Raw genomic sequence first — 26,731 nt, forward strand, 5'->3', positions numbered from 1 at the left:
CACTTGGAGGAGTGAGGGTACGGGGGAGACTTTGAACTCCACAGTTCTGTTTGCGTCACCTTCTTCCCCTAAATACATTTCTCATTTTTCCCTCTCATCTTCCTCTCTCTCATTGCACCTCTTTATTCTCGTGCACTTTTGGTCTGGAGAGTCTCATCCATCGTGACGAGTGAAACCAGACTCATGGGATGAGAAAAGACAGAGAGGAAACAACAAAAGACGCAACGTAGGAAAATACACAGGACACTCGGCTGCAGCCATCATCACTGATGCACTGATGATCTATGAAACATATCAAATATGATGTATGTACATGAGGTCAAATACAATCAGGGCAGATGTGAATGACAATGACAATGTGCCAATAACAAGGCCAACAGACATGTCTGAGTGTTCTTATTTTTTTTTTATTTATACTCAACACTTTTATTCCAAAGAGACAGAATAATAATATTTCCCAGCACTTATTTTCACACTGACTGTGTTTAATCTCAGTTTTACTAAATATTCAATCAAATTTTGAAAGACTCTCTTCACGCAAGTCATTTCTCTCCATACAAAAATGTGAGGGTGAACTATGTTTCTGTTGTATGTACATTTTTCACAATCTGTACAGCTCGGGGGATGTTGTTGGGATGCGTCAAAAAACACGAACAACAGAAGATGAAGCCAAAGAGGAAATAAAAAGAGACCACCTCAGTAGAAAAAAAACAAAGGCCATAGATAATCTGTTGTGCTTTCTTTGTACCAATTAAGGATTTCCTTTGAGAAAAACATCTGTCTACGCCTTTGACCAAAATATTAAAAAAAACGAAATAAAAACACATCAACAAACCTTGACTTATTAAACTGTGCACATAATGTCTGTGATAATAAATAAATTGCACATATCCTGGCCTGAAGTTGTTATAAAAGCAATTTTGCAAGGGGACAATACGAATCAAAGATTTATCCCAAATAGATCTATTTTCTGCTGTTTTGTACAATTTTCTTTTTTTTATCAAAAGTCCATGAGTGTGAGGTAAAGTATTTACACAGTTTTTTTTTTATATAATACATGTACAGAAAACAGTTATCACACTCTCTCACACACACACGCACACACACACACACACTCACACACACACACACTCTCTCTCTCTCTTTCTCTTCCATATGGGCACTCACAGAGGTAATCAAGCGTATGTATTCAGGCACATACAATAACAGAAATCATGAGAACTATTCAAAGGATACAAAAAATTAAAGGTGAAATGAGGAAAGAGTGGATGTATTCAAACCCTAAAAAGCATTTACAAAAAATATCAAGAAAATCGAACCCTTGCATCACATCAACAATAAAAAATGTTTTCTATCCAAGTGAAAATGATTGAATCAATTTATCCATACCAAAATTTAGAACTGTTAAAATTTGTGTCTTCTCTTGCACAAACAAGCACACACACACACACTTACAGTACTACATGGATCATCATCATCAGTACCAAAGAAATCGATAAAACTCCAAATATTGTTGAAAAACGCCCAATCTTTTGGGCTAAAAGTCAAGATTTAAAAAAACTAATAATAAAATAAAAAACTAAGAGAATACATGCAAGTCCCTCCAAACTCCTTAGTATCATACATACTGACTTGTCAAGCAAGAGAAGGAAAGTCTTCAGTTTTGACTGGGATGTACAAAAATCTAAATGTTAGACCCATTCAATCAGATTGTGCTTTGATCTTACAATTTGGTGGTTTAGCAAGAGGATTTAACGTCAAGGTTAAGAGATGACAAATAACTGAAGATGGAGATTCATTTTCTGAAATATTAACCTTATGTCTGTAAAATGTGGTAGCGCAGGGATGACCCGTGTGTCTGATGTTATAAAGTTGGAGCTGCCTGTTGATCAAAGGAACTGTGAGCCCATTAGTAGCAAAGTCAACGCTTGTACAAAAACGTACCACCTGCTTTCAGGACACCATCTACTTTCTTCCCTTTCATTCATTTTCTCCCACAAACAGTCGAGCCTGACACAAACCACACAGGACCTTGGACTGGAAGGCAAATCCTCTCCTTCATCAAAATCTCAGCGTGTGAAACAGATTACAGCCAATTTGAGGGAGACATCAAGGTTAAATACGGAGTTTATTTTTGTTTCCACAACAGGGTGGGAGAAATTATGATACTGAAGTGATATTACACTAACTTTCCTGTTAGAGCTTTCCTGCTAAATGTCTTTAAAGTAATTACATTAATCGTGGAGATATAGTATAAAGAAGCATTTACATTTAGCGTTATTTGTTCATAAACAGCAGCAGACTCTGTCATACCTGATTTTTTTGGGGGGGCGAACAGGAATGGTTCTCTATCATGGCACTGTGGTTTTAACCCTTGTAATCCAACTTGTTGGTTACTTTTAGTGTTGGGCAGGTGTTAATGCAGCAACGTGAGCTTCCTCAACTATGGAGGCTCATTCTTAATTTTGTGTTTAAAACGCCCCATTCTCAGACTTTGTCTTTGTGTGTGTTGCGTTTTCACTTGAATCAACTAGTTGTATGGAAGTGGATCTGTCAACCAACAGAAGAGATCGTGTTTGTAAAAAATCAGTATTAATCCTTTAAGGCACATCCAGCTCAAAATGTGAGACCCTTTTGATTACTGCCAAGCAGAAAAATGAGAGCAAACGGCAAATCAGTATGATGATGTTGCTTCTGCAGATGAAAGAAGAACCTGCTTTGCAAATGTATAAGTACACAGAATGTACTCAGCAAGTCATGCCTTTCACATACACTTCACAGCACTCAAAACTACGGAAAATAAAAAGTAAAAAATCAGACGTGAAGAATTAAGAGCAAAGAAGAGTCCAAATTACAGGAAACCCCAAAAAAAAAGAAAGATCTGTTCTGACCAGTCTCCTGTAATATTGGTAAGCTAAGAAAGAATCAACATCATACAAATATGTAACATGAACTAGTCAATAAATAAATCAAAGTTAAAAACAATCCAAAACCAATCATCATTAAACACTATAATAATATTCAATAACATTATCAATACAATGATTATTAGTTTACCCTGTTACTTCAACAGAAGCGCTGATTTCTCATTCATGATTGTATTTCCGTTGCTAAACAAGATGTTTTGTTTTGGTGTTAAGAAACTGAAGGAGGGAGGGAAAGACGATGAGCATGTGACGAGACTGGAGATTGTATTTCTCATTGTTCCCCTCCCTTTCTCCCTCTCTATCCCTCCCTCTCTCTCTTAAGCCTTCCCTCCCTATCTTTCTCTGAGAGTCAGAGCAGCACCAGAATCCTCTATTCTCATTAAAAACTTGCCTCCCGCCGGACTTCACGACAGCTTAGCCTGCAGTGGCCTCTGTGCATCGTCCAAATTCTTTCCATCTCGCGGAGTGAGAACAGCACACGCACAGTATGAAAGACTCCTCATTCTCTTCACACTGAGAGGTCTTCGGCCTGAGCGGTTCCTTTTTTTCACCTCTTTTTCTTTCTGTCCCCCTTCTTTTCTTCGCCCACTTCAACTTCTCCTCCTCTAAATTTTCCCTCCATCTTCACCCTCAGACGTCTGACTCGATGCTGGAGAGCTTTTCATAAACGTGTCCATTGCTGGCACCATTGAAGGGTCTCTGTCCCTGCCCCAAACCTAATGTGTCCCTGCCCACTGGCAGTAGTTTGCTGGCCCCGTGGTGGTTGCCCATGGGCCCTCCCATCCCGCCCAGACACAGCTCTTTGGGGAACCTGGGGGCCACATTTGACATCACCCCAGCTGTGGCAGATGCGGGCAAATAGGAAGTCACTCCCATGGAGCTGTGGAAGTCCCCTCCTCCTCGGCTGTTGTTGAGAAGTTGCTGCTGCTGCTGCTGCTGCTGCATCTGTGGCTTTTTGACGTAGTACGGTTTGGCACCGTGTAAAAGACACTGGTCGTCACCGAAGGTTGGGATGAAGGGGTTCTGGTTCACCTTATCTGGGTAGAGAGATTTAGACAAGGAGTAAGTCCCGGCCCCTCTGCTACCACCACCACCACCTCCCACCATAGCTCTATCTCTGTCCCTTAGGTCTCTCTCCCCAAAGGACCGCCGTTTCAACCCACCCTCACCTCCACGGAACAAACTGAAGGAGGAGCCTCCTTTTGCCCTGTCCCCACCTAATCCTCCAAACATGGGAGACTCCCTTTCACCTGCATATCTCTCAAACATGTGAGCATAAGGGCTGGGGCCCTCCATGAAGCGGTCTTTGTCTTTCAAACTCACACTTCTGGGCTGGGGAAACTGTCCCCCATTGCCCCCACTAGCCCCTCCCATACGACCTGCCCCCTCCCTCTGCAGGTCTACAAATGTGTCATATGAGTGTTGCCTCCGTAACACCCTCCCACCTGGCCCTAGCTTCCTGCGCTGCACCTGAGTTTGTGTTTGGCTGGGGGGTCCGACACTTGCCTTCACTCCAGTGAACACCATGTTATCCTCACTGATGTTGTACAGGTTGCTTGGCTGAATCTTACAGGAGTCACACCTTTTGCAGCCAGCAGAGCTGGGGCGACTGCTGCTGCCCCCAACTCCGCTAGCTTGGCATGTGCTGCCTCCCACACCACTGCTGTGGTGACACACACTGTGGCTGTTACGACACTCCCAATCACCTCCTGCTATGCCTCCTCCTCCTCCTCCTCCTCCTCCTCCTAGACCAGAACTCCCTTTATCCCAGCAGGAGTGTCCCTGCTGTCCCACTGCTACTGAGCCCAGCCCACCTTTACATTCCGTCTTCTTGCCTTTACCTTTGAGGAAGTCTTCCACAGGCACTAAGCTTTTACAGATTCCACCACCGCTACCACTGCCCACACCACTTCCTCCGCTTCCACCCTCTTTCTCCCACTTGGCCTTGCCCTCCATGGAGCGGAACTGGTCCGCATAGAATTCCCTCAGGTTCTCTTTGTCTTTGCGAAATAAGTAAGGTGAAGAATTACCCCCTCCTCCCCTCTTCCGCTCCAGGGGAGGTGAGACCGTGCGGTGTGCCAGGGGCCCGTGGGGGAAGTGGTGGTGGACGGTGTGGTGGTGGGGTCTCCTCCTGAATCCACTCAGCTCTATCTCGTCCTGCTCCCGTCTGCACTTGGCTGAGGCTGGCCTCTTTTTCAGGCTGTCCCTGTACTGCTTACGCCGCTTAGCGTTGCCCTCCAAGTTGCCGTAGGTGACAGTGTGGGTGGAGATATCCGATACATCAGAGCGAATATTCCCATCATCACCCCCCGAGCCTCCCCCTCCTCCACCACAGTACCTGTCATGACCCCCAATGAGCCCCGTGCTGGATGCGCCTCCTTTGAAAGAAAACCTGCCGTACACATTGCTTCCCTTGAACCCACCCTGGTTGGTCTCCGCAGGGCTGTGGCCAGCGATCAGGTCGAATTTATTCGTATTCCTGTGAGTCATGGAGGGTCGGGGCTGGGTAGTAAAAATGGGCGTGACCCCTCCCCCTAAACTGTCGCAATCAAACATGCCCCCTTCCAATGAGCTAGCGCTGCCTAAACTACGCGGCCTATTAGGTGGGGGGCCGGACATACCCAGAGCCGAGGCCGGGTGGTGGTGCCGGTAAGGGTCCTGGTACAGGTTGTTATCCTTCAGGGGCAAGTTGCCAAAAGTCCTCTCCACCTCACTGATGTAGTCACTGAACATGTTGTCCTCTGGCAGGTAAGGTGGTGCTGACTTGCAGTCTGCAGGATGACCTACTAGACTGCGCCGGTGCTCCTGGATATCATAGATAGCCGAGTCACGGCCACTGTGGCTGTACTCCAGGGCGGCGTGCGGAGAGCCGTTAATTCCCGGCACGGCGGTCATGTCCTTCGCGGTGCGGAGCAAGCGCAAGATGTTGGAATGGGTGTTGTTCATGTTCTTCTTCATGGTGGCGGAGGGTGAATCTGTGGCTGACTTGTTTTCCTCGATCTGTACCCCATGGATGCAGCTGTAGATGCCCTGGAGCGTGAACATGACAAGAAAAGGGAGGTGGAGAGAGACAGAGAGGGTGAGACAGGACATGAGTGAGGAGAGAGGAAGAGTGAACGTTGTATAGTATGAAGCCCAAGTAAAAGGAAAAACAACAGTACAATGTGTGGCAGTCATTAAGAGTCAAGAACCGGAGGGGATTGAATGTTGGAGAGAAACAGAACCAAACACCAGACATGTAAACAGAGAGAGAGAAAGAGACAGAGATTTTTTCTGACCAGAGTCTTGTTTGCACACAATTAAACACAATTAGGGAGTGAGTTCATGATCATTAATGTGTTTTCTTAAAAGAGCAACACATGAAACCTCCTAGCTTCTGCTCAGCTCGCTCTCCTCTTCTGACACAGAGGACTGAGTGAGAGGGGAAAGAGAATATAGATTGATACATGATTGATAACACGATGACGGCAGTAAACTCATGGTTTTGACCACCAATCGATAGATTTAATCAATGTCATTAAAACAGACTGGTGCCACGGGTCTTCACGCCCTTTGTAGAAGTTAATATTTAAGTAATGGTGATAAGTCCATGTGAGAGAAGCTTATTTCAGTGGAGGCAGAGAGAATCTGCGACCAAGGCCAAATCTGAAAGGACACGCAACCCACCAGCCGGTGAACGGGCCAACCTTTGTTAAAGGTGTCAGCTTGTCAGAAGCAGTTTTTTTCTGTCTCTTAGTCACTTTCCACACTGCCAAGCTACATTCAGGAATCGGAATGGTCAACCCTCTTTCCTTGTATTCCTCTGTTCCCTTTGTGTCTGTATTATCTCGATTTCTGGGAGCTCAGGTGAGCACCAGTCGCTTCAATAGGATTGTCTGTCTATCAGGCTACATCTTGGCTCCTGTTAAAGGTAACAGAATGGAGATTACTGACAGAGGTTACCAATGTCTTTATTTTTACTCTGCCTTTGTCCTGCTATTGATTCTATTCTTTATCATGATTCTCATTAACTGTCTCATTTTCCTCCTCATGTGAATCCAGAGAGTCTTTTATAGTCTCATCACATGTTTATGCCTGGACGGAAATATGCACTATCCATTTTTTCTCAAAATATAGCCTGAATAAAATGAGTTATGATAATGTATAATAGACACCTGGCTGTAATACAACTCTTGAATAAGTGAATGCCTGCACTTGAAATTAATGTTGCACTTACTCTCTCACACTCAGCATTTGATTATGACTTTTTATATGTCATTAACCTTGTCTCTTTCTCTCCCTAGTTTGTGTCTTTACTTCCTTCCCTCTCTCTCTCTCTCTGTATTCTCATCATGCAGGTTGCAGGATCAAGATCCAGTTTCCGAGGCTACGCTCATCATCACCATTATTATTATTTTGTAATTAAAAAGTCGATATCAGTAACTGTATAAACTCGTAACCTGATACAGTTGTTGTGTATCTGCTGCTGATCTCCCTCTCTCTCTTCTGTCTCTCCCTCATCTCCCTCTTGTCCGTTCTCTCCCCCCATTTTCTGTCCCCCACCTCTCCACTGTCCCCCATTTTTCCTTTCACCCCAACCGGTCGAGGCAGATGACCGCACATCTCTGAGCCTGGTTCTGTCAGAGATTTCTTCCTGTTAAGAGGGAGTTTTTTCTCTCTACTGATGCCTAGTGCTAGCTCATTGTGTGAACTGTTCGGGTTCTCTGCTCTCTTTGATGTTGTCTATGTACAGTGCCTTGAGATAATGTATGTTATGATTTGGCGCTATACAAATAAAATTGAATTGAATTGAATTGAACTTATGTTTAGCATAACGTAATTCAGTTTGCACTTCAGGTGGCATTTCATCAAGACGAACAGGTGATGGTGAGTTCCTGAGAGATGGTTTTTAAAAGCCTCAAATCAGCTCCACTTAAGTACAAGAGGAGGGAAATTGCAGAGGTTTGATGAGACCATGTTCTAATTATTATTATTATTGTTATTGTTAATAAAGAAAGAAAGTAAGAAAGAAAGAGAGAAAGAGACTGGTACTTGGCAACTTGTTAGAAGGCCATCACTTACACAGGTGGCACAAAGGAGAACCATCAAACCAGGGTGAATAACATGAATTAAATTAGTGAAAGGAGATTCCTTCTGTACATTCAAATGCCAAATCTCACATTGGGTGCTCTCTTTAAGCGGCTTTGTAAACTGCCTACCACCCAAACTCCCGCCATGTCTGTTGTGATCGATGCCTACTCTCTTCTAGTATCTTCCATGCAGCCAAAAATGAACAAACAATACAAACACATTTTTACAAACAGTTATACAACAACACACAGGGATCGGTGCCAATTGAATAAAATGTGTTTCTGAAGTGTTCAATGACAAATCTGCCGATTAAGTTCCTTAAGGTTAGACTGAGCAAGTGAAAACCAAATGACGTTACATTATAAACACATTCACCTTTAATGTGGACACAAACGACCTGTATCAGTAAGACCAAGACACCTTGTTACGTGTCAGATCTGAGATGTAACAAAGCTGAGATGAGCTCACTTCATCCACCCTCACCTTCAGGTCAGTGGCGGAGAATGTGCAGAATACTAAGAGGCCTTTATTTCAGCAGCATCAAGTAAACAATAAAGGTTTCACTGTCTTTCAAACAGGGACTGGAACTTAACGCCGGGATCAGACTACACAAATTCAGGCCGACTTTCAAGCGATTTGGTCGTCACCGACACATTTCAAGTCACAGACCAATTATGAACGTTAGGTGGAAAAGTGACACTGAAGAAGGGTGCGTTGAACAACAGTCCCTCTTCAGCAACCAGGTGAGCAATGATTGACAATGATTGACAAATCCATGCCCCGCTGCCCAGATGACCTCTGAACTCGCGAAGTGTCATGAACTGGTCGGAGTCATACTTAATCCGTGCCATTGTGATTAATAATCTGACATGATGACCATCGTGAAAGACAAAATATCTTGTAGTGTGATCCCGACATAAGTGAGGCCGTAACTGGTCTATATTGGAGAACTATATTGTCCTGAATTAAGACTTCCGTGGCATTAATTGATCATGATGCTATTTATAATCTAAACTCATTCTATGGGACTCTTGACCCCTATGAAGTCAGACAAGTTAGTGCCATTATTTGGCCAAGGAGGTGAATGTCTGAATCAACAGAATCATGTATTCTTCAGATTTTTTTGTACTGTTCTGAAATAACTACTAAAACAATAATGCTGGAAAAATGAACAGCGTTAAGTTTCTGAGGTACTTTTTCTAATAGTTCCATCATATTTTGGACACACAGTCACATGCATAACAATCTATGCTTTTTACAATCTAAAGACTGCCAAAACGTGTGCTGAGCTCTACAAACACGTTTCAGTTATTACAACATTTCATCCCTCTTTTCACCAAGACCTCATGTGTAGACGTTTTTGAAACAGGGAGTTGTAAACACTTCAGTCATTAGTTCACACCACAGCCCTCGACCTCCTTAGAATACTGACTATATTAGTCAGCAATATTTTCACAATTGTTAAATGTATTATATTCAGCAGTAAATTCTATACATACGCTTAGTTAGTGTTTTAATAACAGTTGTTATTTACTGTTTTTGATATTAATAGATTTATTTTATGCTTTTATTGTGAAGTATGCATCAATCCATGTCAAAACAAAGACTTTTACATTATCATCACGTATATATTTATTGCGATATCATGATGGAATATTTTGTTTGAATTTTAAGATCATATTGCCCACTTGCTACCCAACAGTTGTTTTCCCCCACTTTTTCCTCCAGAGCGGCCCGATCTTGACTCTCAGACTAGACACTCATTGCCCCCGAGTTGATTTGAGTTTGACACCTCTGGTTTACACTGTTCATCAGTTTTTGTTTGTAGTGTCTATTCACTAAGAGGTTGTCATAGTACACGGAAAAACCTCACAGATTTCTTTCATCACTTTGCTGTCTCTACCCATCGTTTCACATTACACAGTAAAGGAGAGGGCTGTTATTCTGAGACAGAAGAGATTAGGATTAAACATGTGAAACGTCTGGTGGAAGTTGCTAATTTGTGAAACAATTTGTTGCATGTCATAAAGCAAAAAGCCACCAACTCATTCAATTTAACCATGCTTCTTTTTGGCTTCTAGCCCAAACACGCTGCAGTGCATGAGCAGATCACAGATTTAAAATATCACATCAAAATTTGGATTCCCAGTGGTTCTACTTTAGCGAAATTGTTTAGATTTTTTGTTTTAGTAGCACAGGATGTGCAAAAAAAGCCACAAGTAAGTCAGGTGAGTCATTGTGTTCCCCTGACTGACTTGATACAACTCAACCAGAGTCACTGGTTTCGCAGCAACCACTCCTTTATTCTTTCTGTCAGGAGAACAAAGGTCAGACCTAAAATAAAACACAAGCACACTCACTCTGCTAATGGAGAAGGTGACCCCGGGCTGTCCCGAGCATACGCCCATGAAGCAGAAGCGCAGCTGCCAGTAGAACAAATGTTCACAGATGAAGGTGATTAATGACAGAACCATGGCAGCCGCCAGCATGTAGAAGACCCCCGCCATGTTGTCTACATCCAACTGGCTGCTCATCACCTCGTTCTTCTCATTGTGGCAGATACCCGTCAGCCACAGGGCCTCCAACTCTTCCATTTCACCTGGAGGAAGGAGAGATGCAGGTTACTGCATAGACGTGTTGATGTTGGTGTTGGGTGGCTCTGCCCACAGTGTCTGAACATGCACGAGTGAATACAAAAACACAGGACACATTTTTTTGGGGAGTCGATGCCTGAAGCATCCCAGGTGTCAAGGACATGCAACAAATGTCATGGTGCATTAGTTTGACTTGCATGTATCAAGAAAATCATCCTCACTGAGGAGTGCTAATGAAAAACAAACCCAAACAAAAAACAACAACTTCCTGCTGGGACTTGTTTTGTTTTAGTAATTTCAATGAACAAAGAATGTGACACAATAAAGACTGCGACGCAAATTGTGAATAAGCTTGAAGAGAGTTCAGTGTGTCTAGCTCCATCCTTTAGGTGCCAGACCACTGTGATAGGTAACAGAAAGGTGCAAAAAAAAAGTGGGACAGTACAGATCAGTTGTTTTGGCACCTTTCACAACTCTTGACAATCAAAACATATATAAGCATATAACACACCAAACTGTACCAAACGATACTGCTTGGTTAAAAATGACACAGATTTTGTGTATCTCCCAAAAATGCTGATCTCTTTATTTAGTCAAAATAACTAGAATAACAATAGGTCCTCGCACCACTGTGTGAGTGCTCGGGCCCTAATGATAATAATGATAATAATGATAATAATGATAATAATAATAATAATAATAATAATAATAATGATAAACAGTCATAATAGCTCAATTTCATTTGTAAAAATCCAAAGCATTCAGAACCACATTGTAAAAGTAAAGTGATTAACACCTGCACTTTTATGACAAGTCAAATCTTCTATGAAAAACAGGAGATAGCAGTTTTGAATGATCAAAGTGGTGTAAGTCAGTCCAAGCAACATTTACAAGAAGATACAAAAAGAAGAAGTAGAAGCAAACGCCGCAACAGAAATGTTTGATTTGCATGTTTTTAGATCAACTCCACAAATCCTAAATATCCGACTTAACTCAACAGCAGATAGTTTTTCTATTTCAAACTGGGACCAGTGTCCGAGTCCAGACTTTGCTGACATTCCTGACAATATGTACTAGCAGACACAAGCTCTCTGCTATTAAAGCTCTAGTAGCAATGTGAGTCATCTTGAAAGGAGTTGGCCAAAAAAAAAAAACATTTCCTCTCAAATTAAAATCTATTCAACTACAATTTAAACTTATAATTATAGTCCTTTCATATTTCCAATTTCTCCTCTCCCTCCTGGTCCTGTATCTGCTCAGATATAATGGCATTCAGTTTCATCGCTGATGTTCTCCCGCTGCACATATGAGTTACATCATGTTCATCGCTGGACTCTAACAGAACATGACAGATATGAGCAAATATCGGTGCGTCTGACCTCTTAACCTGGACTAATGTATCCGTGCTGACAGCCAAACAGTCCACATGACGTAATGAGATGTAACGTCTGATGTTTTGGCCTCATATTTACAGATGTGTCAGGTGACAGGAAAATAAATAAATAAAAAATGCAGTTTTAATTTCATTGGGAAGATTAATAAAGACAGATTTTCATTCACAGAGTCACATGAAACAAACACACGGCATGTTCACACAGTGTTACTGCCTGTGAGTCAGACCCTCTTCATCTGTCACACAAACACATCAGAGGACATTGTGTGTGTGTGTGTGTTTTACAACATATGATCTGACATGTGGGTCAGCACGGAGAACATACTGTCCATCAGGGAGAGTGTTGCTGTGGATTTATTCTCCAAAGGCAAGGACTCACATAAGGAACAAGGTCTATGATTGTATCATAGGTTTCCCCATGATACAATCTAAGTGCTGATTTGATGTTTCTTCTGTTCCGTTCCTTCAGACGATGTCGGCAGACGTCCGCCGTTAAAACATGCACTATTCAACAATATGTGTAATGCTTTAATCTGTAATGCTTTAATCTCATTTGTTTCCAGGTAGTACATAGAAGTACAAAAGATATAGTGTTATAATTACACATTACTCCTAACCCCAACCCCCTCAAAGGGACAGAAAACAGAAAAATCTGAATGAAATTTAAACTTGATTGCATTACTTTTATAAAAAAAAACAAAATGACTACGGTTTTCAAATAATGATTAAAAGGTAGCACTCGCGTTATTTTACATATCAAAGCTGTTTTGTAGTCAAATAGTACAAATGTGTTTTCAGCACCACCAAACATTGCATAACTACATTCCCTCAAAATATTCTGCTCTGTTATTTTAACAATTACCATCTGGAAACGTCTGCAGTGCACCCTTCATCTCTGCTTGAGGTTGTCAGCTAGCTCACACGCTGGCAGTGGAGCTGCACAGTGGGCAACGTAGATGCAGGCTTTTGATGAGGATGAGAAATAGAGTGGAATGAAAATGACAGTATATTTTAACTGTCAAGCAGGAGTCTCACCCTAACCCAAGTGTTGCCAGATGTGTTTAGGTCAAAAGACAGACATTTCATCACGTACCTCTCCTAAAACTGACTGTACAGGTGTGTTGAAGTCTCTGTATCTGTGAAAGGCTGCATGGGCTTTGTTTATGCCTGACGGACTTCCTTTGCCCGAACAAATTACTGCAGCCAGAGGGGAAATGTCCCTGCACTGCATCATCCCCGCACACACAAAGACGACAGCCAGTAGTTTGTAACTAGACCTTCAAAAAAACAGGTGCAAAAGTAGAGGGTTTTGTCCAAATGTGTCCAAAGAAAACACCTACACTGGCCAAAATCCTCTCATGATAGAGACGAAGCAGCCTGAAGACGCAGTCCTCATGGATCACTGCACTCATCATTCTCTCACTGTGACGCCAGACACCCTGCCGACTACTTTCGGTCACTACCCACAACACACAACACCAGCTGGGGCTCAAAACAAAACCTGACCTACAAACTGAGAGAGTTACAAAGTCACTGGGCTTGTTTTCTAACCTGTTGTCCACTGATGGGATTCGACCTCTCGAAATATTTCTCAGGCACTGGCGAGGTCACAGTGACGCTGAGAGGCCGGCGTCACCGTGCTTAAGTCCAACTTCTTACAGGGACGAACGGGCTGATCATGAACCATCACGGTGGAGCTGCTCGCACATGACGCATCGGTTAGTAAGAGGTGGTATTATATTTACACCGTTTTCTGAATCATCCACTGCCCTTTATAGCTTTTCTATCAACATCTGCGGAGGTAATTTACTGGCTGTCGGAAGCAACAATTTACAACTCTAAAATGTAGTTTCAAAGAAGGGAAACGGAAACTGTCGTTACGCATCTTTTAGGTCTGCAAGTCCTGACACTGCAGAAATAAGTCAATAAATCTAATATGCAGAGGCTTCAACCGTCACCTCATCCACAGAGACTCTAGTTCCACTTATTTACCATTCCCTGGTAAAACTGACATTACAGTGTCAGGACCCAATCATTTAGACTCCCACTCTAACCTCAAACACAGCCTGAGGTTCTGCCTCATTAGGACCAGGTTTTGTTCAGCGTTTGTCAGAAAGGTACTAAAATGGTAACAAACTGTGTATATACACACACACACACACACACACTACCCCTTGCTGAGTCACAGGTACTTTTAACTTCCACTCTGATAAAAAATGTACTTAAGTTTGTGATTCTTGCCTGGATGATGTTAGTGCTTTGTTTTCATGAACTCTGCAACAGTGAATCAACAATCACTAAAGTATTTTTTGTTTATTCTGTGTCCGCAAAGACAACGTGTGTAATATGGCATTTATACATCACAGTATAATAACGTCACGACGTATACCTACAGTATTTTCCCCGTTCAGGCGTTACAACACAAATGGGACACGACATGAATTCATTTACCATCTCCGAACAGCATGAGGATGGCGAGATCCACAGCCCGTTTCCAGCCTGAATCCTTCTGGATGGCAATGCCATAGCCGGTGGAGGCGAACACCTTGCCGCTGCCGATGGTGACCAGCTTACAGCCCTCATCTCTGCCCGCCATGTAGTTCAGCACCGCAGCGTCGTAGATGAAGGCATCCAGTTTGCTGCGAGGCACAACGCAAGGAAAAGGTTTCGGCGATCAAAATCCTGTTCAGTACCATCACCTTTGCACAAGCTAGTTCTATATGATTTACAATTTTACTATCCTTTGCTTCCTGTTTTGTTTTGTTTTATTATTATTTTGTGCTGTATTCTTCTAGACATGGTAACACTTTATATTAGGGAACACATATTCACCGTTAAATACATGCTTACTAACATGCATATAAGAAGCATACTTGCCCTTTATTAGTAAATATTACGCGCGTATTGTATTAGGAAAAATCTTAATTCATGTCGTAATAGAGGTAGAATAAGGTTATGCAGAATAAGGTGTTAGTACGTGCTTAATAATGACTAATAAAGGGCTAGTATGCTACTCATATGTTAGTAAGCGCGTAGTTAACGGTGAATATGTGTATCTTATTCTGTTCTGTACATACTTTCTCTTATAGAACTTTCAAATGTTCATAAATTTCAACAAAGGTCAAACTAAATTGTTGTTTGCAAAGCTTTTCTGTTGCATTCATGCTCTTCCTTGGCAGACGGAGTTGCTCATGACGGAGATTCCGCTTCCTGAACCATCACCATGACAACTGAGCAACTCCATCTGCCTTTTTTGCTGTTGTTGAAAATAACACATTTATCTTTGTGTTTATTCAATGTATGATATGCTGATGTTATTTTCAGTGTCTTATTTCACCCCAAAAAAGGATAATTTATTCATGTTGCCAGCAAAGGTTGTCTTTGTTTCGGGGCTGTGAGTTCCATATTTGATGTAGAACACCACAGGAAAGCCAGGAGAAGAGCAGAATACTGTAGAACTGTGTATAATGTGATTCTATTTAAAATACCTGGCCTCCCCGACAGCTGCGTTTGACCTTGTGATGAATTTTCTTTGGTCAATTATGTCAAGGTCAAGAGTGAATCAGCTCAGACTGACAATTATTCAGGCCTAATTGAACAGTGGCAGGGTGTGGCAGGATCCAGATGGCTTATCACCTGACTGAAAAAAAAAAGTCCTTTACTCCTCTCTATTTTTAATTCACATCAACATCCTGAGTGAGTTTAAAGATAAATTCATGTGACAGTCTCCAGCTTGGTGATATCAAACAGTGCCTCGGGCTCTTGGGCCTCTGTGGTCATCAGAGAAACACGACTGCTTTGCATTCTTAAATCTTCAGAGAGGTTAATGAAAATGTTGGTAGACAGGAAAAGAGAGAGAGAGAGGGGGAGGGACTGAAGAGGAAGATTAGCTGTTTTTTTTCTCAGCCAAAAAGGAGTGAATATTAGTTAACTTTCACATCAACCACAGGCTACACTGCTATTCTGAGCACCAGCGGCAGCTCCACCGCCTGCTCACCCACGTTGCCCAGAAAGCCCACTCTTCTTCAGTCTCCCTCTCCTTCCCTCTTCATCATCTTCCCTCTGTGTTGCATCAGTAGAGCTTTATAACGCTGTCTTTTTTTCTCCCTGTTGGGACATTTTCAAACTCCCTCCTTCCTCCCATTCCCCCCCATCTGTCCTTCCATCCTCCCGTCTTCCTCACCCGGTCTTCAGACTGTACAGCGCTTCATCGACATTCTTCTGGTGGAAGCTGGTCATGTAAGTGTGCATGTCCCGGTAGTTGTTCCGGATGTTACGTTCCGTGCTCCCATTAGGCACCGTGCCAAACCGGAACGGCGGAGAGAATTCGTTCGGCTTCTGGAACTGTGGTGGTGTTTTGTTGTTGGTTTTTTTTCCCGGAAAAATAAAGCAGACAGAGAAAACAACAGAGGAATGCTTGTTAGCATGGAAAAGGTACTGAGCTGCATCAAATTGATTTGAATGCACTATTGAGCAAGAAAAGTTGGCTTTTGGAAGACAAGACTCACTAAATGCTCAGATTTGCATTCATTAACAGACACACAGGACTGCACTTCAAGCACACCACTGTACAGAAGAAGTAAGCAAACACTTTCCTCAGAAGTCCAAGGTTAAGATTTATGAGTTTTTAATAGTGATTGATTCATTTATTTGATCAAAAACTTATTTGGTCTTCATCATAAATAAGAAGTCATTTTCGCATTTCTGCTTGACCTGTTGGCTTTTGGACTTCTGTGGTTCTGTTGAATTTAGTTTTCTATTGTTTCATGGACTTCATGGCTGATACCCTCTGGTCTGTTTCACTTGTCTTGCTTTCTAGATTTTGTCCTGATGTGTCTCATCTGTGTCGTTTAAATATAAATATATTGACTTGTTTGCGCGTGTGGACAGTAGGAGGAGCCAATGTGAACATTGGAAACATAGCTGATGGTCACTCACAGAGCAGAACTCATCAAATGCTGAACTAAAATATGAATAGAGTATTAATTTATATATAGATGACATATCTATAATCTATATATATTATGTCATCAGTTGCAAAAGTGAATGGATCACGACAATATATGACATTCATTATCTGACTCAATAGTGATGCCATGATGATGTCATTCTTACCATATACATACAAATCATTTAGGATTATTTTTAATCTATCCAAGTTGCAGCTATAGTATAGTATGATGGAGAAAAAAATGCTTTTCTGAACAATGCATGATGCCATTTTTTTCTATCATGTCACTTAATAATTTCAGGTGGTGTGCCATCACTTCCAGGGTCAATGTAAGTTTAAAATAGTCTCATTAGCTCTATTATTTATGGGGATACCCTGGAGAGTGTGTTTTTGTTCCATTGTTCACACTGACGAGCTGCAAAGGCACAAAAGTTGTAGTAAACAAATAAATAGGTTGCCTGTCTGTTGTAATAACGACTGTATTTGTCTTGTTTGTTTGTTCATCCATCCTAAATTGTGAAGTCTCTTATAAACTCAGGTACTGCAGTCTTACAATGACTCACACTGGGCACTGTCACACATTTATTCCTCCGCCCCTCAACCCCTCACGTCGAGTTCACACCTTTTTGTCCGACAGGCCCGACACCTGGTCGACATACTCCTCCTGGATCATAAAGGCAGCTAAGTTGGCAGTGTAGGAGGCCAGAAAGATGACAGCAAAGAAGGCCCACACTGACACCATGATCTTACTGGTGGTACCTTTGGGATTCTGCACAGGGACGGAGTTGTTGAAAACCAGACCCCAAAGCAGCCAGACGGCCTTACCGATGGTGAAGGAGGGACCTCCGGGCTCTGCACAGACACGGAGGGAGGAAAGATGACAGATGGAAGAGCATGCAAGAAGAAAACTGCTTCACAAGATCAAACAGTAGTTACGGCTTTTACGTGCATTTACTTAATAAGTGAATTTGTGGCCATTCTTTGGTTTGTCAGCGACCGTGGCTGCATGGCCCACAAAATGCTTTTACAGCCACCGATGATGTGACAACCCGACGGTTTTTAAACTAACTGCTCCACCTACTGCTATCACAGTTTGACAAGCTACCTGCTGGAGCTGTGTTTCATCAGCGATGGGAAGAAAGATAAGGGGGGGAGACGGGCACATAGCAGGCTACAATTGTAATATAGCTGGTGAAGGACTACAACGGCCAGAACCTGCCGATGAAACCACACACACGATTGCTGTGACAGAAGACTTGGTGAAAAGGCTGCAGAGTGACGCTTCTCTGAGTCTACCTTGAGTAGCTGCTGTTGTGACGCAGCAATACCATCCTGAGAGTCCAACAGCTGAGTGGGACAAAGTCAAGATACAATCTGAACCATTGATTTGATGGACAAAGACTTGATTCAGCCGGGTATTTTTCACTCCATGCCGTCAGAGACTGTTTTACAATGTATGGTAATAAATCCACTGAAGCATACTTCATCAGTTTCACAACCTGTAATATCTGAGACTGGCAGGATAAGACAAAAAGAGAAGAGAGGAGGTTTTAGTCACACAATGGGAGCACTTGTGATCACCTATCTGATGCTCAACAACGATCCTTTTCATTTGTGAAAGAGCTTAAGTGACTGTCAGTGGAGATAAATGCAGGTCCAAGACATTGACGAGGAAGTCCCAGCACTCTAGCCGCACTCATTCAGAAGGTTTTGAAGTAATTTAGCACATGAGGGCTGTTTGAATAGTGCATTCACTGCAACAGCACATGCCAGTTTTTCATTTATCACATGAGCCTGGCTGAAATCGAACCTCATTGTCACCTTTTTGCAGCATGGATTTACTGCGTCTGGACTGTGTGTGTGTGTGTGTGTGTGTGTGCGCGCGCACATGCGTGTTCTCTCACCTCGTCCATCTGCCAGACAGCGATTGTAACCCACCGGGCTGAAGTACTCAAACACAAACACAGCCACGGCTGACACCATCAGCAACATCACAAACATCATCACCCAGACATCAGCACTGAAGGGCTCTATAACACAGAGAGAGGGAGAGAGGGGGAGAGCGGGGGAGAGAGGGGAGAGAGGAAGCAGAAAGGGCAGGAAGGATTGTGGGGATACAGAGAGAGGAAGTTCATTAAACCAAATGAAACAAAATTATAAAATCACCCCGTGGTATCAACATGATTATTTGTATTCAGGCTGCTCTTCATGGAACATTATGGATCGTGTGAACACTATCAACCACCTCTCGAGCAAGAAACTGACGATCAGTCGAGTGGACGGACACGGTGTCACCGCGGAAACACAAAACAGTGTCACGACTGTCAGCCTTCTTCAAACATTTTGACTTGTTTCAACAGGAAAAGCACAGGTGCTTCTGAAACCTCCAACAAAGACGCGGTTCTGTGTGATAGTGAACCGGCATGTTCTCTGAAACTGAAAGACATTATATTTAGACGGTGTATATTTGTTTTCAGTGGTCGTGCCAACAAAAGCCATGTCCAGTATTATCCAGCATTAGTGCTTTTGGTTTTATTGAATTTATAACAGTTCCCTCTGCTTTGACGCACGTTATTTTAGTGTATTTGTCAGTGAGGTTAGCACTGACAGCAATATTTGTCACAAATGGATTTACAAATCATGACAGCTGTCAATTTGTGTGCATGTTTGAGTGTGTGCGTGCGTGTGTGTGTGTGTGGGGTCATCTTAAAGGTTACAGGAAGTAATTCGACAAGTAGGATCCATCACAGTGTGCTGTAAGATTATTACCGACTAACCTGTTTCTCAAAATGTCATGCGTTTGCTTGACTTGCTGTCATCACATTAACCACATGGATCACTTAACTGTGACACGCATTTAACTTTTATTTTATTTAAAGCAGCAAATGCTCACACTAAAGAAAAATGGGACTAGGAAGCTTAAAAAAATCAATCAACCAATCAAATTCTAAAGTACAAACCAGACCTTAGTTAAGAATGAATGAATGAGTGTCTTATTACGGAAGTGACTTGAACCATTACTGTCCGTACCTCTGAAATAATATGTTATTATTGATACACATGTGTTATGTTACAACTACACACATGTTCATGGCCCATTTCCCAGACCTTTGGTTTTACAGTGTGAGTTTTAAGTAAAAACCTGGCCTGGGTCCATCCCTTACCACTATAGTATCTGTATGTTTATTTCAACGGTGAATTAGAAGTGTTACCTGCAGATATCTCTTGCATTTCTGATGCAAACATTGTCAAAGTTGACAGATATGCAATGAACAGACAGACGTTCCTTGTATTTATAGGTCGTCATGTTTCTATATTTGAGTGTTAAGTTCTTTTTCCAACAAGGAACAAACAATGGAAACAACCAATGGCTATGAACTACTACACATGTACATGCTGAAGACATTGTGCGTGTTTCCTACATGACGTTTTGCGCATCTAAGTGTTGTCCTCTGTGCACTTCACATCTACCAGAGGCACCAGGTGGATTTTTCCTCACCAAGGAAGGCAGAGGGGGAGACAGTGCCGTTGCTACGGGAAACCATGACACTGATCCCTGTCTCGATGAACGGCACAGAGAAATCAATGACCTCCGACCTCTCCTCGTTGATGGTGAGCGAACCCACTGCCATGTGGGCATTCTTCAACACCACCTGTGGGTCAAACACGGACAGACGGAGACAAACAGGAGGTAAACATACAGGGTCAGAGGTCATACAGTGCTTCTTCACATGCCCAGCATTGTCATTCTGCTGTTCTTCACCAGACTCGGGCTTTTAACAGGCCATTCAACCACGTATAGAAGGGAAAATGGAGGAAAAGGAAATCATTACTACCACTGGGTAAGTATTTGACTTCCGGCCTCATTTCTATTCATGTGAGGCACCGTGGAGTGGACCTCCGCAGACAGTGTGCACCCGACGAGATAATGTCTGCCAACGTATATCGTCGTTACATTAGTGTTGCTACAGTGAGTCACTATACACTGTAATGTTCTTTCATTTACACGTTTAAGATTTATTTTCACACCTTATACTTAGAATAATAAAGCGACATTAAAGCAGTAGAAGAGACTGAGATAGATGTGGGAAGTCTCTGTGTCTCACACAGTGTTTATACACTTTATGTTTTGGTTACTTCTGTTGATTACGCTATAGAAAAACAAATAAACCCTTCTCTCTGAGACTCCTGTGATCATCTCTGTAGATCTACAGAGCTGCTTATAAAGACACACATTTACTCAGCTGCGGTGAGTTCAAACCAGGCTAAAAGGTGTTTGGGTATATATACAGTATACTATTGTGTTTTATTTTGTTCACAGCTGAGTCTCTCTGATCTAAACAAAAATGAACAGATCTGTGTCTTCAAAGGTCTCCTTCTCTGTCCGTCCAGATCAAAATATTGTCCCTCAACGTTTTCATGTTAAAAATGGAGCTTGTGAGGGATTTCATTCTTCTTCATTTTCACTATGGACGTCAGCCTTATTTGGTGCAGAACCCATGTGTATTTAAATGAAATTGGAGTAATATGGATGTAGATGTGGAAGTTTCAGGAGGCCCTGAGGCACGAATGAAAATGGAGCACAAACGACTGTGTTAATATAAATAAAGTCTGATTGATTGGGGATGAGTTTGACAGAGTGACAGAGAATCCTACACACAATATCTACTGTTTGTCACTTTTTCACAGAGGTTTACTCTCCTCTCCCTCTTTCTCTCTCTCTCTTTCAAATGACATCATTAGCTGCTTGTTTAGGCATTTAAGGACATGGATTAAGGCATCCATGCATGTATGCACTGAACATTTGCATAGCCTTTTCTTTATTCTGATGTGCACCTCAGGATTCATTTTAAACACAATCTACAGTAGGTGGACTTGAGATTTTCTTTATTATTATTATTATTATTATGATTGTTGTTATAATGATGTTATGTTGCCCTGCACATTTTCACTCTGACATAATCAATTAACTTGGACATCACATCGATTTGTAAAGGCTGCCTTGTGCTTGATCATTAATGTGTAATGTGTGCAGGAGGGAAGTGGGTTTTTCCCTGAGGCTGCATTTCTCTCTCTCTCTCTCTCTGTGTGCATGTGTGTGTGTGTTTCTTTCTCTCCCTCTTTTGTCTTTTCCCTTGAAATTTCACTATTTGTGTTGTTTTTTTCTCTCCGTCTCTGATTAGTAGCCTCCTCCTCCTCCTCCTCCTCCTGAGGCTTTGCTGTGCAAATCACAGCTCCCCTTCAGGCCAGGTTGTAGGGATGGCGTTGTTTAACTGTCTTTTTAATGCAATTCCTTTTTTTAATTTTGAAAAGCAGCAGTTTGCTTCATATGCATACTGTAAAGAGAGAAAAAAAGGGGGGAAAAGTGCTGGCATGTTCTGACAGAAGATCAAGTGGATTTATGACCAAAGAAGTCCCATATTTGGCTTTAACTGCCACAGATTTATTCTTTTAATATTACAGTAATCTTGTTAGCTGTGCCAGCAACGTGTCACGATCAAGTGATTCACTTTACTTCCTTAGAGGTTTTCACAACTCATAAGCCTGTTTTTCAAATTGGTGAAATTTCTCCCAGAAGATGACAAAATCACAATGTCAACCAAATGTCTGAGCACAAGCTCCAACTGAGTTCAAAACATTTGTCACCCTACAAATTCATATAAGTTCCACTGGAAGCTACTTTTTTTTACTGTGACCATTATAAATAGAGCTGCACGTCATCGGGGAGGCTAAAACAGCAAAACGTGATAATGTATGCCACCACTGCCACTCCATTTACACCGATAAAATGAACACACAATGTCGTCTCCAGAAAGCTGTGAAATCTGTGATCAGCTGACCTGCTGGTCTGTGTAAAATCAAACCAAGCTGTTACTGTATTGTATGTTTGAGCTGTTTGCAGCTCATGCAAAGCTGCCGCTTCTAATTGGTGCTGAATTTGAATTAGAACAACATCCACATCTCTGCATCGGTACAGTCTATGAATCTCCAAACAACATCTTGTTATAGACCAATGGAACCTTGTTTTCTATCCATCCATCCATTTCCTACCGCTTTATCCTCCACATGAGGGTCGCGGGGGGTGCTGTGCCAGTCTCAGCTGTCATAGGGCGATAGGCGGTGGTACACCCTCAATTTAGTGTGTCCAATTTGCCTAATCCCCCATATTGCACGTTTTTGGACAGTGGGAAGAAACTGGATAACTGGTCTCACAAGGGGAGAACATGCAAGCTTGTTTACATGGAAAAAAAAAAGAAGTAAATAAATAAATAAATAGATTTCCTCACCTCTCCAACCATGCCATTCCATGTCCCATTAATTTTCTTGCCATGTTTGCCATTGGTGACCAGGTAGAGGTCATAGGTAAACTTCACATTCTTGGCAATTTTCTTCAGGATGTCTATGCAGAAACCCTTGCAGCAGCGTTTGATGTAAATCCCTGACTCACCTGTGTGGTTACTGACAGGGTGAAAAGGAGGAGGAACAGAGCAGAGGAAGTAAAGAGGAGGGAAAAAGGAGAAAATGTTTTAGCATTCTGCGATTTGGTTTGAGATGGATCCATAAACGGACTCAAAAAGATGAATGAATGAATCTTCTATCTATCTCCTCGTTGATCTACTGTATTTATACTCCTATGCATGGTCAGCAGAAAAAGACACTTGCTTTTGTACAATGCTGCACATTCTGGCACAAATACATTGCATTTGAACGTTTTTACATTAATATCACACTGTGACATTTGATACTACAGTGATTCAGAAACACGGGGGACGGGGGTCGTACAAATGTAGCGTTTCTCATGATTTACATAAAGATATAGAGTAATGATGTTATTTTTCCAGGAGACCAGGCTGACTCTGCTCCATCTGTACATAATAAAAGAACTTATGTGACCTTTTTAAGCAAAAGAAGTCTCACGTCCACATTTCTACGAGCCCAGTGCTGTTCTGGCACAAACAATCAAAACTCTGACGAGAACAACTTTGACCAGACCAGTGTGTGATCAATCAGTGGGATGTGTTGGCTCACAGCAGGTGCAGGTGCACAACAGCTGTGAATAGCAAAACAATGGCAGCTTTGGCAATATAGAAGCAGGATGTTGCCAGAGCCAGACCAAGGACAAATGTTTGCGTTGGCATTTTCTTTGTATTTACACTAGGATGTGTCAACCGACAGAGACAATTGTGCAATTTATGGATTCAGAAACTGCACAGCTTTCATGATTACAGGGATAAAACCCCAGCTTAAAAACATGGAATCATGTCAACACAGGGGTTGGTCTATCTGGTGCTGCGTCACAAATACATAGAGAATCTGGCTCATAGAGAACATTTATCTGGAAAGAAATCCTGCATTGTCTTTGTGGTGAATTTCCTTTTCCTGATATGTGCTGTATATGAGGGTAGAGACAGACAAACTAGCTGACAGAAGAATCAGGGGGGAAATGGGAGAAAGAGCAGCGTGAAAGATCAGTCAATGAAAAAAAAAATGCCAGAGAGCCAGAGGATGTAGGGCATCCTCACGAGAGTCCAGGTAGGACAGTGATAGAAAATTCATTATCACACACCGAGGAGAAGAGATAGCAAGAGGGTTAAAACGCAGGGGAGGGAGGGAATCAGTGACAGAAACCAATACATAGATCTCGTGAGCAGATGGGAGGAAATAACAGATTACATTTTTCAAACCCAGAGAATAAAAAAAACCCCAGAAGAATCACTCTGCAGAAGCAAGAGAAATAACCCAAAACGAAAATGGAAAATGTACACTCATTTTACATATTTCTGAATGCTCATCATTGGTATTATATTCTTTGTTTGCATAACATTCTGGTACTTCACATGCAGCTGCTTGTGTTTCTCGGGTTATCATAGCCACAGTTCATTTTTTAAAGTGTGAAAAATGATTTTGGAAACACGCAGAGTGTGACACAGCAGACCAGGAATGCTATACATAATTGATATTGCAGTACTGATGTATAAATAACCGTGTCCTATACACTGAGTTTCCACACGGAAACCTCTCTTTTTTAAGGACATATACTAGACTCAAAAAGGTTGCACATTATTGAAGTTGTGCATCATTTCATCATCACGCACACGTGTGTATATTCATATCCACACACAAATACCCAGCACTTTGAACGATATTCAGCCTCAACTCCACAGGTCCCCACACTTTGAGAAGCTTCAGTGAAAACATTTGTTACACTTGTGTAGTGTTGATTTGTGGGCGTCCTGTAAAACATTAATATGATTCACTTATTATTTCACGCATTTGTGAACTCATTTTGACGGATCCCGGCTTTCCTTGCTCACCTGAGCTTGAGCTGTTTGCGGCATGGCACCGTGTTCCTCATGCAAGTCCCACTGAGCGGGTCCACGTCCTCCACGATGACAAACGGCGCCTCCTCCAGAGTCACGATAGACAGGTGGTCTTTGCGCTCCTCAGCTGCAGAGTACAGCTCGAAGCGAGGCCACACATGGTATCTCATTGTCAACGAGCCACGCTCCCACTTGCCAACCTGCATTAGTGAGTGGGAGGAGAGCTGTGTGATATACAGGCTACTGTAACAGGTGCTTCAAGTGGTGAGGAGACATTCCAAAGGGAAAAAACAAGACACACGTCACAGAGGGTGAAATGTAAAGCAGAGCAGAGCAGAGGAGAGGAGATTACCCTGTCCCATTGTCTGTCCTTGTCCAGGAGAATGATGACCAGCTTGGGGAACATCTGGTGACCCTCTTCGCTAAATGACAGGTTTCGGCCTTCAAATGTAACATTCATGAGGTACCTGAAATTGAGAATTGAAGTTTGAGTTATTCATATCAATAGTCTGAAAACAAAATGTGAAGCGGTTTCCATATTAGTGCTTTTTTTGTTAGTATTTCAGAATAAAATGCCTACTGAACAGAAATAATCCAAAACATTATAAATGAGTCACTCATCGTCTACATTTAGCAACAATTCAAGCAGATATGTTAGACACATTAGATGTACGATGGGCCACACGGTTCGCACTCTTGCCTTTGCAGCAATAAGACCAGAACAAGGGGGTTTACAGGGGCCTTTCTTCATGGAGTTTGCATGTTCTCCCTGTGTGTGCATGGGGTTTTTCTCCGGGTTCTCCGGCTACCTCCCACAGTCCAAAAACATGCAAAATGTGGATTAGGTAAATTGGACACTCTAAATTGACCATAGTTGCACACAGCTGGGACAGTTCCGGTTCTAAGTTCAAACACTTGGCAGCATCATAATAGAATTTGAACATGTAAATGTGATATGTGTTGGGAGAGAAAGTGATGTTTGGAGATGGGCATCTACACTTAAATGACACTATATGTGAAAACCACCAGTTTGAATTATTCTCTTGAACACATCTGCTTTGTTGATTAATCTTTGAATTGAAATTTGATGAATTTGATGTGCATAAGATACTCTTTAAAAAGTCTGAGGTCCAAAGAGACAATCCCAGCTGACAAAGGGTGAAAAGCGGGCTAGACCCTTCCATCACACTGCACATCTTCTGAGTCTTTTTGCTATAAGGCAACGGTGCTAGCCACTGCTCCCCGTGTGGTCCTTAATGTTATCATTACAGTATAAATTGTTGTTGCTGTTTTTATGAACACACACCCAATGTCTGTGAGATTAGTGAGAGCAACAAGAAGACGGGAGAGAACAAAGAAGAAGCTGAGTGTAGTAATAGCGAGTGTGAATACATACAGTGTTGTGTGTGTGTGTGTGTGTGTGTGTGTGTCAACAAGTGCACAGCAGTGGTAGATTAGATGGAATCTCTCTCTCT

General features: G+C 42.1%; 1 protein-coding gene across 3 annotated transcripts in view; it reads right to left on the reverse strand.

The window, feature by feature from the left end:
- Window positions 1-986: 986 nt before the first annotated feature.
- grin2bb (glutamate receptor, ionotropic, N-methyl D-aspartate 2B, genome duplicate b) overlaps window positions 987-26,731 on the reverse strand; it is an 88,530-nt gene continuing 62,785 nt past the window's right edge. For 2 of the 3 annotated variants that reach the window (XM_044029099.1, XM_044029101.1), the window contains exons 7-16: window positions 25,609-25,723; window positions 25,251-25,456; window positions 23,223-23,394; window positions 20,435-20,588; window positions 18,840-18,965; window positions 17,558-17,787; window positions 16,168-16,328; window positions 14,436-14,623; window positions 10,358-10,596; window positions 987-5,957 (exon numbers count right to left, since the gene is read on the reverse strand). In XM_044029099.1, the coding sequence (XP_043885034.1) occupies window positions 3,558-5,957; window positions 10,358-10,596; window positions 14,436-14,623; window positions 16,168-16,328; window positions 17,558-17,787; window positions 18,840-18,965; window positions 20,435-20,588; window positions 23,223-23,394; window positions 25,251-25,456; window positions 25,609-25,723 (3,991 nt within the window). In that variant the 3' untranslated portion in view covers window positions 987-3,557. The remainder of the gene's footprint in view (window positions 5,958-10,357; window positions 10,597-14,435; window positions 14,624-16,167; window positions 16,329-17,557; window positions 17,788-18,839; window positions 18,966-20,434; window positions 20,589-23,222; window positions 23,395-25,250; window positions 25,457-25,608; window positions 25,724-26,731) is intronic. The other variant, XM_044029102.1, reaches the window with a different exon arrangement.

Source organism: Solea senegalensis, linkage group LG6 (genome assembly GCF_019176455.1).
Source record: "Solea senegalensis isolate Sse05_10M linkage group LG6, IFAPA_SoseM_1, whole genome shotgun sequence".
Taxonomy (NCBI): domain Eukaryota; kingdom Metazoa; phylum Chordata; class Actinopteri; order Pleuronectiformes; family Soleidae; genus Solea; species Solea senegalensis.